At 44.6% G+C, this 16,724-nt stretch overlaps 1 protein-coding gene across 2 annotated transcripts in view; it reads right to left on the bottom strand.

The window, feature by feature from the left end:
- Nucleotides 1–16,130, bottom strand: part of snx17 (sorting nexin 17) — an 88,463-nt gene extending 72,333 nt beyond the window's left edge. The window contains exon 1 of one of the 2 annotated variants that reach the window (XM_072245867.1): nt 15,861–16,130. In XM_072245867.1, coding sequence (XP_072101968.1) covers nt 15,861–15,920 — 60 coding nt within the window. In that variant the 5' untranslated portion in view covers nt 15,921–16,130. The remainder of the gene's footprint in view (nt 1–15,860) is intronic. The other variant, XM_072245873.1, reaches the window with a different exon arrangement.
- Nucleotides 16,131–16,724: the final 594 nt, after the last annotated feature.

Raw genomic sequence — 16,724 nt, 5'->3', positions numbered from 1 at the left:
ATATCCTGAAGTGGGAGGGTGAGGAGCCAGAGGTCGTGGTACATATAGGTACCAATGACATAGGTAGGAAAAGGGATGAGGTCCTGAAAGGAGAATATAGGGAGCTAGGAAGGGAGTTGAGAAAAAGGACCGCAAAGGTAGTAATCTCGGGATTACTGCCTGTGCCACGCGACAGTGAGAGTAGGAATGCGATGAGGTGGAGGATAAATGCGTGGCTGAGGGATTGGAGCAGGGGGCGGGATTCAATTTTTTGGATCATTGGGACCTCTTTTGGCACAGGCGTGACCTGTACAAAAAGGACGGGTTGCACTTGAATCCTAGGGGGACCAATATCCTGGCAGGGAGATTAGTGGGGGCTATTGAGGTGACTTTAAACTAGAATGGTTGGGGGGATGGGGATCAAATTAAAGAGGCTAGGCGTGAGGAGGTTAGTTCACCACAGGGGGATGGGAACCAGTGCAGAGAGACAGAGGGGTGTAAAGTGAGGGTAGAAACAAAAAGTACTATGGAGAAAAGTAAAAGTGGCAGGTCGACAAATCCAGGGCAAGCATTAAAAAGGGCCACTTTTCAGCATAATTGTATAAGGGCTAAGAGAGTTGTAAAAGAGCGCCTGAAGGCTTTGTGTGTCAATGCAAGGAGCATTCGTAATAAGGTGGATGAATTGAAAGTGCAGATTGTTATTAATGATTATGATATAGTTGGGATCACAGAGACATGGCTCCAGGGTGACCAGGGATGGGAGCTCAACGTTCAGGGATATTCAATATTCAGGAGGGATAGGCATGAAGGAAGGGGAGGTGGGGTGGCGTTGCTGGTTAAAGAAGAGATTAACGCAATAGAAAGGAAGGACATAAGCCGGGAAGATGTGGAATCGATATGGGTAGAGCTGCGTAACACTAAGGGGCAGAAGACGCTGGTGGGAGTTGTGTACAGGCCACCTAACAGTAGTAGTGAGGTCGGAGATGGTATTAAACAGGAAATTAGAAATGTGTGCAATAAAGGAACAGCAGTTATAATGGGTGACTTCAATCTACATGTAGATTGGGTGAACCAAATTGGTAAAGGTGCTGAGGAAGAGGATTTCTTGAAATGTATGCGGGATGGTTTTTTGAACCAACATGTCAAGGAACCAACTAGAGAGCAGGCTATTCTGGACTGGGTTTTGAGCAATGAGGAAGGGTTAATTAGCAATCTTGTCGTGAGAGGCCCCTTGGGTAAGAGTGACCATAATATGGTGGAATTCTTCATTAAGATGGAGAGTGACATAGTTAATTCAGAAACAAAGGTTCTGAACTTAAAGAGGGGTAACTTTGAAGGTATGAGACGTGAATTAGCTAAGATAGACTGGCAAATAACACTTAAAGGATTGACGGTGGATATGCAATGGCAAGCATTTAAAGGTTGCATGGATGAACTACAACAATTGTTCATCCCAGTTTGGCAAAAGAATAAATCAAGGAAGGTAGTGCACCCGTGGCTGACAAGAGAAATTAGGGATAGTATCAATTCCAAAGAAGAAGCATACAAATTAGCCAGAGAAAGTGGCTCACCTGAGGACTGGGAGAAATTCAGAGTTTTGCAGAGGAGGACAAAGGGCTTAATTAGGAAGGGGAAAAAAGATTATGAGAGAAAACTGGCAGGAAACATAAAAACGGACTGTAAAAGCTTTTATAGATATGTAAAAAGGAAAAGACTGGTAAAGACAAATGTAGGTCCCCTGCAGACAGAAACAGGTGAATTGATTATGGGGAGCAAGGACATGGCAGACCAATTGAATAATTACTTTGGTTCTGTCTTCACTGAGGAGGACGTAAATAATCTTCCAGAAATAGTAGGGGACAGAGGGTCCAGTGAGATGGAGGAACTGAGCGAAATACATGTTAGTAGGGAAGTGGTGTTAGGTAAATTGAAGGGATTGAAGGCAGATAGATCCCCAGGGCCAGATGGTCTGCATCCCAGGGTGCTTAAGGAAGTAGCCCAAGAAATAGTGGATGCATTAGTGATAATTTTTCAAAACTCTTTAGATTCTGGACTAGTTCCTGAGGATTGGAGGGTGGCTAATGTAACTCCACTTTTTAAAAAAGGAGGGAGAGAGAAACCGGGGAATTATAGACCGGTTAGCCTAACGTCGGTGGTGGGGAAACTGCTGGAGTCAGTTATCAAGGATGTGATAACAGCACATTTGGAAAGCGGTAAAATGATCGGACAAAGTCAGCATGGATTTGTGAAAGGAAAATCATGTCTGACGAATCTCATAGAATTTTTTGAGGATGTAACTAGTAGAGTGGATAGGGGAGAACCAGTGGATGTGGTATATTTGGATTTTCAGAAGGCTTTTGACAAGGTCCCACACAGGAGATTAGTGTGCAAACTTAAAGCACACGGTATTGCGGGTAAGGTATTGGTGTGGGTGGAGTGTTAGTTAGCAGACAGGAAGCAAAGAGTGGGAATAAACGGGACCTTTTCAGAATGGCAGGCGGTGACTAGTGGGGTACCGCAAGGCTCAGTGCTGGGACCCCAGTTGTTTACAATATATATTAATGACTTGGATGAGGGAATTAAATGCAGCATCTCCAAGTTTGCAGATGACACGAAGCTGGGTGGCAGTGTTAGCTGTAAGGAGGATGCTAAGAGGATGCAGGGTGACTTGGATAGGTTGGGTGAATGGGCAAATTCATGGCAGATGCAATTTAATGTGGATAAATGTGAAGTTATCCACTTCGGTGGCAAAAATAGGAAAACAGATTATCATCTGAATGGTGGCCGATTAGGAAAAGGGGAGGTGCAACGAGACCTGGGTGTCATTATACACCAGTCATTGAAAGTGGGCATGCAGGTACAGCAGGCGGTGAAAAAGGCGAATGGTATGCTGGCATTTATAGCGAGAGGATTCGAGTACAGGAGCAGGGAGGTACTACTGCAGTTGTACAAGGCCTTGGTGAGACCACACCTGGAGTATTGTGTGCAGTTTTGGTCCCCTAATCTGAGGAAAGACATCCTTGCCATAGAGGGAGTACAAAGAAGGTTCACCAGATTGATTCCTGGGATGGCAGGACTTTCATATGAAGAAAGACTGGATGAACTGGGCTTGTACTCATTGGAATTTAGAAGATTGAGGGGGGGATCTGATTGAAACGTATAAGATCCTAAAGGGATTGGACAGGCTAGATGCAGGAAGATTGTTCCCGATGTTGGGGAAGTCCAGAACGAGGGGCCACAGTTTGAGGATAGAGGGGAAGCCTTTTAGGACCGAGATTAGGAAAAACTTCTTCACACAGCGAGTGGTGAATCTGTGGAATTCTCTGCCACAGGAAACAGTTGAGGCCAGTTCATTGGCTATATTTAAGAGGGAGTTAGATATGGCCCTTGTGGCTACGGGGGTCAGGGGGTATGGAGGGAAGGCTGGGGCGGGGTTCTGAGTTGAATGATCAGCCATGATCATAATAAATGGCGGTGCAGGCTCGAAGGGCTGAATGGCCTACTCCTGCACCTATTTTCTATGTTTCGATATAGGCTGGCCTACGTCGCACCAGGGGTAAAGTGTGCTAGGCCTTTTCCACTTGAGATATGTCACTACCATTTACAAATGGATCGGAGATTCTGACATCACAAAATTCCTCTGAAAACTGATTAATGAGGAGATGATGAATTATTTCAAGTCATGAGGACATGACTATTTTGGTGGGGTCAAGAGTGTAATGCACAGGTAAAGGTTTTACTGCTGAAGGGTATTTCATGTAATGGTCTTTCTGTAGAAGCAGTTTGGGTTACTGTTGGAGAGGAGGGATGCTTAGGAATGTGGGCCATCCAATCAGGAGAGTGGAACAGGGCGAAGGTTCTAGAGAAGGCCGAGGGAGCGACTTTGTAACTGACAACGGTGGTGGGTCCTTGTCTTTTTTCAGTGGGAGATGAAGAGAGACGTTGGAGAGAACTGGTCGTAGGATTTGTTCTGGTGGGGAAATGTGATTTGACGGAGCCTGGGCACGGAGGCCTGCTGAGGATCAGTGAAAATAGCTTTTGGAAGATTTGAGCTCTGACCCGTGCACCATTTGACTGTATTATAATGGGCCCTTTTGGGTTTTTTTCTCCTTTTTTTTTTTACTAACTCTTTGGTTAAGTTAATGTTCACAAATATATTTTATAATTGTATGCAGTGTGTGATCTGTTATTTCATGCTACTGCAGGCAGTAAATCACACAGCATTCACACAAACCGTTGTCTTCGAGTGGGAGAGACATCCCAACCCACGAATTTGGCAGGACCAAAGTCATATACTCCCAAGACGCATGAGGCCAGAGAAAGGTGGGTTCTCACCGTGGAATCCAGTGGCTGCTAGCACAGGGCTAACGAGCCACATTTCCAGAGACACCCAGTAAAAGGAGTTGCAAACAGAACTCTTGTACAATAGCATCAGTATCCAGGTTGAATATCACTGTCTTATAATGGCATGAAATTTGTTGTTTTGCAGCTGCAGTCCAGTGCAAAGATATAAAAATATTATAAATTATAAAATAAATAGTATGAAGATGGAAAGTGTTCATGAACCACTCAGAAATCCGATGTTAGATGAGAAGGAGCTGCTTCTGAATTGTTTAGTGAGATCAAAAAAAGATGAACTCTTGATCTCTGATCAACTGTTGTGAATTATGTCCATCTGTAATACACTTTTTGTAACTCTAACACTGTTCTGCATTGTTGCTTTTTCCTTTTTGTACTATCACAATATACTTATACAACCTGTCTGGGTTGCACGCAAACAAAAGCTTTTCACTGTCTCAGTACATGTGGCAACAATAAAACAATTACCAGTTAATCCCACATCCCTCTACACATGGCTCATTCAAATGCCTCAAAATGTGGTTACAGTTTCTACCTCATCTGACAGCTTATTCCACATACCAACTGCTGTGTTTTGGGGCACAAAGAAGATTAGTGGTAGCACAACCAGTTTATGAGGCCAACAAGCACCAGTCGGGGTTCAATTCTTGCTACTGCCTGTTACGCTCTCCCTGTGATTGTGTAGGTTTCCTCGAGGTGCTCCTGTTTCTTCCCACAGTCCAAAGACACATGGGTTAGGGTTAGTGAGTTGCGAGCATTCTGTGTTGGGACCAGAAGGGTGGCAACACTTGTGAACTGCCCCAGCGCATCCCCGGACCGCGCTGATCATTGATGTAAACAATGCATTTCACAGTGTTTTGATGTGACAAAGCTAATCTTTAATCTCTACTGCATGAGAATCATCTTTAAATCTCCTCCCTCTCACTTTTCATTTAGTTTTAGACACCCCTACCATGGAAAATAGACTCCAGTCATCTACTCTACACCCTTGAATTTTGTAGACCTCTCATAAATTTCAGCCTCCTCTGCTTTAGGGAAAGCAGACCTAGCCTCTCCTTACAACTCAAGCCTTCCAACCTAGGTTACATCCTTCTGAATCCTTTCTGCACCCTGACTAGCTTAATTACAACAGCCAAAACTGCACACTACAAGTGTGGGCTTCAACATTTCGCACAACAGTAAGATGGAATTCTAACTGCTGTATTCAGTGTCTCACTGAAGAACAGCATGCTATGTATGCCTTATTAATCACTCTATCTACCTGCGTGCCACTTTCAGGGAGTTATGTACTTGCATGTAAGGGTCTCCCAGTGCACCATCATCCACTGTACATGCATCCTGCTGCTGAACAGAAGACTGAATGATGGAGAGGAACAAAACAGTGAAAGAACTTGAGCAAAGGCGAGTAACCACCAGGAACTCAAGGAATGCAGCTACAATCGTTGCAAAGTCATCAAGGCAGCAAAACGACAATACAGGGACAAAGTCCAGACACAACTCTCAACCAACACACGCAGCTTATGGCAAGGTCTGCACACCATCGCAGACTTCAAAGCTAAACACAGTGGTGCTGCCAACATCGTTGCCTCTCTCCCAGATGAGCTAAATCCTTTTTTACGCTCGGTTCGATGTCGCCAACACTGAGTCCCCCAAGGAGAGCAGCCGATGCAACCTGCACCCTTGTCATCTCTGAAGCTGAAGTACGCAGGTGTTTCCAACAAGTGGACAGCCACAAGGCTGCAGGACTGGACGGCATCTCAGGCCGGGTACTCAAGATGTGTGCGGCACAACTGGCAGGTGTGTTTACAGACATTTTTAATCTCTCCCTGTCCCAGTGTAGAGTGCCCTCCTGCTTCAGAACACCCACCATCGTCCCTGTACCTAAAAAGATCAAGGTAACGACTGGCAACCTGTCGCACTCACCTCAATAATAAGCAAATGCTCTGAGAGGCTTGTCAAGGACTACATCTGCAGCTTGCTACCACCCACACTGGACCCCCTACAATTCGCCTACCAACACAACCGCTTGACAGATGGTGCAACAGCCACAGCTCTACACACCAGGTATGTCCTTACACACCTGGAGAGGAGGATGCTTATGTGAGAATGCTGTTCTTGGACTACAATTCAGCATTCAACACCATAATTCCCTCCAGTCTTGACAAGAAATTCAGAGACTTCGGCCTTCACCCTGTCTTGTGTAGCTGGATCCTGGACTTGCTGACAGATCGCCAGCAGATGGTAAGAATGGGCTCCCTCACCTCCACCTCTCAACAAAGGAGCCCACCAGGGCTGTGGCCTAGCCCTCTCCTTCTCTCTCTGTACACCCATGACTGAGTTACCACCCACAGGTACAATCTGCTAATTAAATTTGCAGATGATACTACACTGATTGGCCTTATCTCAAATGCTAACGAGGCAGCCTACAAAAGTCACTTCGACAATCTCTCCCTCAATGTCGCAAAAATAAAGGAGCTGGTTGTGGACTACAGAAGGACCGTAGACAGGCTCAACCCTATTGTCATCAATGGATCTGGGGTTGAGAGGCTGAACAGCTTTAAGTTCCTTGGTATACACATCACCAAGGACCTCACTTGGTCTGCACATACCAGCTGTGTGGTGAAAAAAGCACAATAGCACCTTTCAGCTCAAATGGTTGAAGCAGTTCGCATGAGTCCCCAAATCCCAAGGACTTTCCACAAAAGCACAAATGACAGCATCCTGACTGCATCACTGCCTGGTATGGGAACTGTACTCCATCCGCCCCCCCCCACCCCCCCATCGTAAGACTCTGCAGAGAGTGGCGAGAACAGCCCAGCACATCTCTGGATGTGAGATTCCCACTATTTAGGCCATTTACAGCGACAGAGGTGTAAAAAGGGCCCGAAGGATCACTGGGGACCCGAGTCACCCTAACCATATACTGTTCCAGCTGCTACCATCTGGGAAACAGAACCGCAGCATTAAAACCAACTAACAGCCTCCAGGACAGCTTCTTCCACCAGTCCATCAGCCTGATTAATTCACGCTGACAATTGTACTTCTAAGCTACATGGACTGATCTGATGTATATGTCATTGTACATATTATTTATTAAAAATTACTACAATTTGCACATTGCACATGCAGAGGGAGATATAACATAAAGATTTTTACTCATGTATATGAAGGATGTAAGAAATAAAGTCAATTCATTAAAAAATTTGCAGAGGCTGGCAAGTATGCAAAACTTTTTTAAAAAGATTTTTGCTGACTTGAAGTGAATGGAGAACAGAACAATGTCAATTCCAAAGATCAGTGTCTGGAATGAACTAATTGAAATCAAATCATTAAGAAGATGTGACACAGAGTCCGACAGTATAGAATCATTGTAGATAGAGCAAGGGAACTGCAAGGGGAAAAAGATCCTGATGGGAGTTTTATACAGGCCACCAAATAGTAAAAATGTGGTCTAGAAATTACAATGGGAGATAGAAACTGCATGCCAAAAGGGCAATTTTACAATAGTCATAAGGGATTTCAATATGCAGGTAGATTGGGAAAATCAAATTGATGCTGGGTTGATGCGGAGCTTAGGAGGGTTAATGACGCCCAACGGCGACACCTTTGCTTGCATCTTTGGAAACAGCTCTATTTCCACCATTAGTATATTTATTTTTCCCTTTCAGGGTTCTTTTGAAGACCTTGACCTGGAGTTACATGCAGGCTTCGGTTCTTTGCGAGAATGGGACCCGTTCTCGGGGTTCCACGACTGGCTGTTAAATTCGACATACGAAGGGTTTGGTCTGAGAGTCTCGCTTATGTTTGGAAGCCCAAGATCTCAGAGCTCTGGAGACAGGCAGAGCAAGGGTTGGTGTCATAGCCGGAGACTTGTGTGTCGGGGAGGCTGGAAAAACTTTCGCTGTGGGCCTGAAAATCCGAGGTCTTTGTGACCTTTGGACACAGAGCTCGAAAAAAAGCGACGAAACGGACTTTTAACATCATAAACCAGCGGGTTGTTGTTATGTCTCCTGCTCATTGAGAAAATGGGGGGACCTCCCTCTCCCTTATTAGGGACAGAGAGAATCTGTGGTTTGTTGAATATAATGCAAAGCCTTTGGGGTAACTTTGGTCTGCGTTTTTGCCATCGTTTAGCACACACTTGCGCTCGGTGATGTTACCGATGCGACTTTTTTTTTTGCTGGTCGGGGGAAGAGGGATTGTTGCTTGCTGCTGTTTACGTGCGGGGGTGGACTTCAGGGTTCTCATGTTTAACTATCATTTTTTCTTTAGGGTACCTCTGTTTTCATGGATGTTTGTGAAGAAAAAGCATTTCAGGATGTCCATTGTATACATTTCTCTGACATTAAACTGGATCTTTGAACCTTTGATTCCCGATTGGGGGGGGGGGAAGAGGGTGATGATTTCTAGAATGCCTATGATGGCTTTTTGGAGCAGCTTGATGTTGAGCTCAGTAGGAGATCAGCAATTCTGGATTGCAATGAACTGGAATTAATTCAAGAGCTTAAGCTAAAAGAACCCTTAGGAGAAAAAAGATCATAAGATGATCAAATTCACCCTGAATTTTGAGAAGCAGCTAAAATGAGATGTATCAGTATTATCGTGGAGTAAAGGGAATTAGAGGCATGAGAGAGGAGTTGGCCAGAATTGATTGGAAAAGAAAACTGGCAGGGATGATGGCAGAGCAGCAATGGCTGCCATTTCTGGAGGCAGTTCGGAAGGCACAAGATATATACATCCCAAGGAGGAAGAAGTATTCTGAAGGCTAGATGACACAACCATGGCTAACAAAAGAAGTCAAGGCCAATATAAAAGCCAAAGAGAAGGTATATAACAGAACAAAAATTACTGGGAAGTTGAAGGATTAGGAAGCTTTCAAATACTAACAGAAGGCAACTAAAAACAGACTGGAAAATTGCAAGTGTCAGTCCAGGCTTTTAAGAAGGGAGAGGAGCAGAAGAAAGGAAACAATAGGGCAGTTAGTCTGACCTCAGTGGTTGGGAAAATGTTGGCGTCGATTGTTAAGGATGTGGTTTCAGAGTACTTAGAAGCAGATGTTAAAAAGTCCTTCATCAGCATGGTTTCCTCAAGGTAAAATTTTGCCTGACAAATCTGTTGGAATTCTTTGATGAAATAACAAGCAGGACAGACAACGGAGAATCGGTGGATTTTGTGTACTTAGATTTTCAGAAGGCCTTTGACAAGATGCCACACATGAGACTGCTTAACAAGCTACAAGGCCATGGTATTACAGAGAAAATTCAAGCATGGATAAAGCAGTGGTTGATTGGCAGGAATGAAAGAGTAGGAATAAAGGAAGCTTTTTCTGGTTGGCTACCGGTGACTAGTGGTATTCTACAGGGGTCTGTTTTGGGACCAATTCTTTCTACATTATATGTTGATGAGTTGGATGATGGAATTGATAGCTTTGTTGCTATGTTTGCAGATGATACAAAGATAGGTGGAGGGGCAGGTAGTTTTGAGGAAGTAGAGAAGCTACAGAAGGACAGAGAGATTAGGAGAATGGAATACAGTGTTAAGAAGTGCACAGTCTTGCACTTTGGTAGAACAAGTAAAAGGGGTGACTATTTTCTAAATGGAGAGAAAGTACAAAAAAACTGAGGACTTGGGAGTGCTTGTGCAGGGTTCCCTAAAAGTTAATTTGCAGATTGAGTCTGTGGTGAGGAAGGCAAATGCGATGTTAGCACTCATTTCAAGAGGACGAAAGTATAAAAACAAGGATGTAATAGTGTTGAGACTTTATAAACAATGGTGAGGCCTGTTCATGAAATTGATTCCAGAATTGAGTGGCTTGTCATGTGAAGAGCGTTTGATGACTCTGGGCCTGTATTCACTGGAATTCAGAAGAATGTCGGGTGACCTCATTGAAACCTATCAAATGGTGAAAGGCCTTGATGAAGTGGACGTGAAGAGGATGTTTCTAATGGTAGAGGAGTCTAAGACCAGAGGACAAGCCTCAGAATAGAGGGGTGTCCTTTTAGAACGGAGAAGTGGAGGGATTTATTTAGCCAGAGATTGGTGAATCTGGAATTTGTTGCCACAGGCAGCTATGGAGGACAAGTCCTTATGTATATTTAAGGCAGGAGTTGATAGATTCTTGATTGGTCAGGGCTTGAAGGGATATGTGGAGAAGACAGGAGATTGGAGCCGAGAGGAAAATTGGATCAGCCATGATGAAATTGTGGAGTGGACTTGATGGGCCAAATGGCCTAATTCTTCTCCTATGTCTTATAGTCTAAGAATGGAGTGGGGCAATTTTGGATCAAAGAACTCAGGACATACGAGGGGTGACAAGGATACATGATTCAAACCTCATCACCAAAGCCAAATTGTGCCGAACAGTCTTGTTCACCGTCGGGAGATGTCAGGGAAGGGGTGGACATCATAGCGAGAGCAGAATTCATGCTGAACCAAAAAATGTGGCTCCTGCCTTCCCAAAATTAGCAGAAGACATTTTCCGCCTATTTGACAAAAGATGTTGGGTGAGACAAGAACTAGAGGTCATGGGTTAAGGTGAAATGTTAAAGGGGAACATGAGTGGGAACTCCTTCACTCAAATGGGGTGCGAGTGTGGAACAAGCTACCACAAGAAGTGGTGAATATGTGTTTGATTTCAATATTTAAGAGCAATATGGAAAGGTACATTGATTATGGTGGGGTGGGGGTACATGGAGGCTCTGGTCCAGATGCAGGTCAACGTGACTAGGCTGTTTAAATGGTTTGGGATAGATTAGATGGGCTGAAGGGCACACTTCTCTGCTGTAGTGTACTATGACGATGTTAGACAAGCACTCTGACAATGTAAAGAGAGCAAAATGTCCAAGAGAGGGTGGCAATTTAGGGAAATCTGGGAGGTAAAACCCTACATCTTTAAGCTGATGAGTCCGGTATATAGCAGGACAGATTGGGACAGGATATTTGGGGATCCTCAGAGGTATCAGAGGGCACCACGGTGACATAGTGGTTAGAGCAATGTTATTACAGCTTGGGGTGTTCCAGGTTCAGCTTTCAATCCTGGCACTGTTCTGTAAGGAGTCTCTGTACATCCTCCCTGTGGAATTCATGGGGTTTCCTCCCACAGTCCAAAAACGTACCAGGTAAGTTAATTGATTATTGTAAATTGTCCCATGATTAGGTTAGGGTTAATCGGGGTTGTGGGGTTGCTGGGGCAGCATGGGTTGAAGGGCCAGAAGGGCTTACTCTGCTCTGTATTGCTAAATAAATAAAATGAACAAATCAGTAAAACCAAGTAGTTACAGGTCTGTAACATGGACTTCAGCAGTTGGTAGAGCTTTGGGAACAATTCTCTGAGGGGATGTGGATAACATAAGAAATAGCAGCAGCATTGTGAGTGATCCCTCCCATCCATTCATCAATCTTTCGTTGGACATGGCAATAATGCTACAGTATCTCCTACCATCAGGCAGGAGGTACTGCAGCATTAGTACAAGGACCGTTAGGATGGAAAACAGCCTCCCCCACCCCCGGCCATGAGACTACTGAACTCTGCCACCACCCATGTCTCAGCATGCATGAAGTGCCAGTGTTGTTATATTGTTTACTTTTTAAACTTGCACTGTAAATGCACCTTATTCGTTAATTTGTTTGTGGTAATATTATTTCTCAAGTTGTGTGTTAGTTATAAGTACTGTGTTGTACACTTTGGTCCAGAGGAACATTGTTTCGTTTGTACAGCTGAACGACAACAAACTAGACTCATGCTTACTCTGCCTTCTGATAAGATGGCAGCTGGTTTTTCCCTACACTTCCTGCACTGGCCCTGTGTCTCTTAGTTCCTTCAACATCTACAAAAGCAAAAAATAATCAAGAGGAAACAGCATGGATGCAACATTAGAGCTTTTACAAATTTAGTTTTTGAGGAACTATAAAAGGAGAGTTGTTAAAGGCAGAGCATTTGATGTAATTTACAGTACTTTTGATATAGTCTGCTTAGATTTTACCAAGACACCCCATTGTAGACTTGCCAAGAAAGTCTGGTGCTACATTTATGATTAAAGGAAACTACTGCAGATTCTCTGCTGAGCAGATTTTGTAATTGGACAAGTTTTTTTTTCTCCCTAGCTGGCTGCTGGAGGAGTATGGTGCAGCCAATTGTGTCAAAAAAAAAAGTACCATAAAAGGGCCAGTAACATCATGAAGGATCTCACCTACCCTACCGTGGACTGTTTGTCCCACTCCCAACAGGGAGGAGGATACATAACATCCATGCCAGGACCACCAGACGCAAAAACAATTACTTTCCCCAAGCAGCAAGGCTGATCGACACCTCCACTACTTTGTTATTTCCCGGTAGTCATCATATCTAGAGCCCAGGTATAGTCTAGTCTCCTTTATAGACATACAGTGCCTTGAAAAAGTATTGCCTCCACAACTGTTTTCACATATTACTGTCTCATTTTCTAAATTTTAAAAATATTGAAGTAGAACTTGAGCTAATCTACAAAACATTGTGCATCATCAGATCAAAAGAAAAATTCCAAAACTTGCCAACAATTTACTAAAAATTAAAACCAAAATTGTAAAGTTGAAAAAGTATTAATCTTCTTTGTAATTACAACACTAACTTTCCTCAGGTGCAATACTGTATATTACCTTACCAACTTAGCCAATTTGTTGATGTAGAAAATTGGATGATCACCTATTTTCACTGAATCCATAAGGATACATACATCTTCTCCATCAGGTCCACCAGTATGATAGATATTCAACAGATCAAACCAAAATGAAGACAAAAACATTGAAGACAAGTCAGGGAAATGATACTATAAAAGCAAAAATCTGGGGGAAGGGTACAAAACCATTTGAACATACCTTGGAGCTCAGTGCATGCCCATCATGTAAAAGTGGAAAACTATGAAACCACAGTCCACACTCCCTAGGTCCAGGCCATCCCTCCGAACTTCATCGCCAGAGAAGAATGATACTTGTAAGAGAGGCTACTGTGACGACAATAGTCACTCTGAGTGAGCTGCAGAGGTCAGTGGCTGCAAATGGAGATGAAGTTCATGGCTCCACAATCTCTAAGGCTTTGCACAAAAAGGGTATTTATGGAAGAGAGGCAATGAAGAAAGCCCGGCTTAAAAAAAAGCATCCCCTTGCCTGCAAAATATTTGCAAAGTGCCACTTAGAAGATTTTGTAAAGATGTGGAAGAATGTTTTGTTTTAGATGAGACTCTAAAGTGGAACTCTTTTTGCCTCAATATGAAGCAGTATGCAGGGTGTAAATCTAATACTGCACATCAGCCAGATAACACCATCACACCAGGAAATCTGCAGATGCTGGAATTTCAAGCAACACACATAAAAGTTGCTGGTGAACGCAGCAGGCCAGGCAGCATCTCTAGGAAGAGGTACAGTCGACGTTTCAGGCCAAGACCCTTCGTCAGGACTAACTGAAAGAACAGCTAGTAAGAGATTTGAAAGTGGGTGGGGGAGGGGGAGGGGCAGATCCAAAATGATAGAAGACAGGAGGGGGAGGGATGGAGCCAAGAGCTGGACAGTTGATTGGCAAAAGGGATGAGAGGATCATGGGACAGAAGGCCCAGGGAGAAAGAAAAGGGGGAGGGGGGGAAGCCCAGAGGATGGGCAAGGGGTATAGTGAGAGGGACAGAGGGAGAACACCATCCTTACTGTAAAGTATGGTGGAGGTAGCATCATGCTATGGGGATGCTTCCCAGAAGGGACAGGAAATCTGGTCAGGACTGATGGAAAGATAAATGCTGATAAATGCAGAAGAGATTCTGGATAAAACACCTGCTAACCTCTGCCAGAAAGCTTAAACTGGGGAGGAAGTTCACCTTGCAGCAGGAAATGATCCAAAGCGCACTACCAGAGGAACCATGGATGCCTTCAAATGAAGAAAACTGATGTCCTTGAGTGCCCAGTCAGATCCCTGACCATAACCTGATCGAACAGCTCTGGCAAGACCTCAAGATTGTTGTCCACCACTGCTTCCCAACTAACTTGGCATAGTTTGAGCAAGAAGGAATGGGCAAATTTTGGTCCATCACATTATGCAAAGCTAATAGAGATCAATCCAAAAAGACTACTGGCTGTAATAGCTGCAAGAGGAGATTCAACTAAGTTTATTTTGAGCAGAGATGAATACTTTTTAACTGTTGACATTTCAGTTTTTGAATATTTAGTCTTTGATGCTTTACACTTTTCCTGTTTTGGGGAGCCCCACTGTGGAAAAAAAAGGAGCATGTGATTCACAAATATAAAAAAAATTCTGTTAAATTGATCAAAATGCCTGGCTGTAATACTCAGTTATGTGAACAAAGAGTTGGGGACTGAATACTTTTACAAGGCATTGTACAATCAATGCATAAGCTAAATTATGTAATTATATTTGTGTTTTTAATATTGTTATTTATCTTATTGTATTTTTGTGCCACTTCAGATTCTAAATAACAATTATTTCGTTTTCCTTTACACTTGTGCACTGGAAATGACATTCAGCAATCTTGAAAAGCTGCAGACAGAGCCAGGGGGCAGCATGTACAAAATTAAATCTGAAAACCAAGAACCGTCAGCTTGATGTTATCTAAACTCAGAGCTTATTCTATTAAGATATTTATTCTTGTTTTGAGCTATTTCCTATCATTTAGACTAGACACAGCATCATTAATTTGAAAGAGCTTGTTAATTTTTTTCTCTTCTATTTCCTACTTTGTAGATCTTTAAAAATGTCCCTTCGTGCTAATTGCCGAGCTTGCTCTTCTGGGCCTGGCTGTATTTACTTTCAAAAGGATAGGGCACTTTCGCAGCTTGAACAATTCAACTTTTTACCAACCTGACTATTTTCAATTGGCGTTTACATAACTCCCGACTAAAAACAACAACCCACAGAGCGTTAACAGAGATGCAATGAACAATTAATCCAGAGTAAGAGAAGTTGTGCAAGACCGAGGAATGGCTGCAGCAGTTTGGTCATCTTCCCTCAACCGTTTCCTGCTCCCACCCCCAAACCCCCTCCGACGTGTCTGGAAAGTACTTGCTCAATGGGAGACGTTTGGTGAAAGGACACAAACGGGTGAGGTGAGATTTGGCTACCTCGCCACAGTCAGTCACAGCACAGGACCGAGTGGGGAGACATGACGTCGGCCCACCACCCTGACCCTTCACACCCACCACCCATCTTCCCGGCACAGATTTGAGTTGATCTCGGTCCAACACTCCACGGCATGGAGCAGTGATCCAGTACCACATCACAACCCAACTCTCAGTTGGGTGGTAGAGGAGAGACTTCACCATCTCAGAGAGCCCCGCACGGTCTAGACAGAGAACCCCTCCCCTCAGAGACACCAAGCACGGACTGCTGGCCGAGGGAGAGAATCCCTTCTCTCCACTCAGGGCCCAACACAACCTAAGGAGAAAACCCTTCAGAGCCCCCCGCACGGCCTGCGGGCCGAGGGAGAGAACCAAACTGCTCCTCTTCACTCGCCCCCCCCCGCCCGCCCACCCACCCACCCACTCACCACGTACGAGGAACCGTTCTCGCCGCTCAGCACCTCCGTTTCAGGGATGGAAAAGTGCATGGTGTCGGGGAAAATACACGAAGGGCAAGGGACGAGTCCACCGAAAGTTTCAGCGCTAGACCAGCCCGGGACACTTCAGCAGCCGCCGCCCGCCATCTTGAAAGCGCGATAGCTCGGAACGGGCGAAGAGGCGGAACTCGGGGATGACCCCGCCCACTCCACGCCTGCTGCCAACTGGATTGGGTAGATGTCAGGCAGAGCTGTTGTCGGTCACCGCGCGACCGCTCCGAACCGGGGGCGGAATCTGGAGTGGCCGCGCCTACTTCCCAATTACGGCCAATCGGATTGAAGAAATCGCCGACCGAACAGCTGTCAGTCATTGTTTGACCGCTCGGAACCGGGGAATGAGGGCGGGACTCCGGATTCGCCCCGCTCGCTCTCCAAATGCCGCCAATCGGATTGGATAGCTCTCTAGTGGAGCGGCTGTCAGTCACTATGTGAGTGCCGACTGTCAAGCGATGCGGGGAGTTGAAACAAGTACCAGTCGGGAGGTTTGAGGACGGGTTAGGGGTATTTAATGAGGCTCCATGTAACCTTTAATGTCATTAAAGGCTTAATATAAGCATGCTGTTGTGGATACAGGGAACTGGTACTCAGTGAACCTCACTTCCATCTTCTACAGACGTTTACACTCCATTTGAGACATGAGAGCCTGCAAAAGCTGGAAACCTGCAGCAATACACTCAGATGCTGGAGGAATACTGGATCCTGCAGAAAGAGACTTGGCCCGAGACGTTGATTATCCAATTCTCTCCACGGATGCTGATTGACCTGATGAGTTCCTCCTTCACTTTGTATGTGTAT

This window comes from Mobula birostris, chromosome 2, assembly GCF_030028105.1.
Source record: "Mobula birostris isolate sMobBir1 chromosome 2, sMobBir1.hap1, whole genome shotgun sequence".
NCBI lineage: Eukaryota > Metazoa > Chordata > Chondrichthyes > Myliobatiformes > Myliobatidae > Mobula > Mobula birostris.
This window is presented reverse-complemented; position numbering and strand designations above follow the sequence as displayed.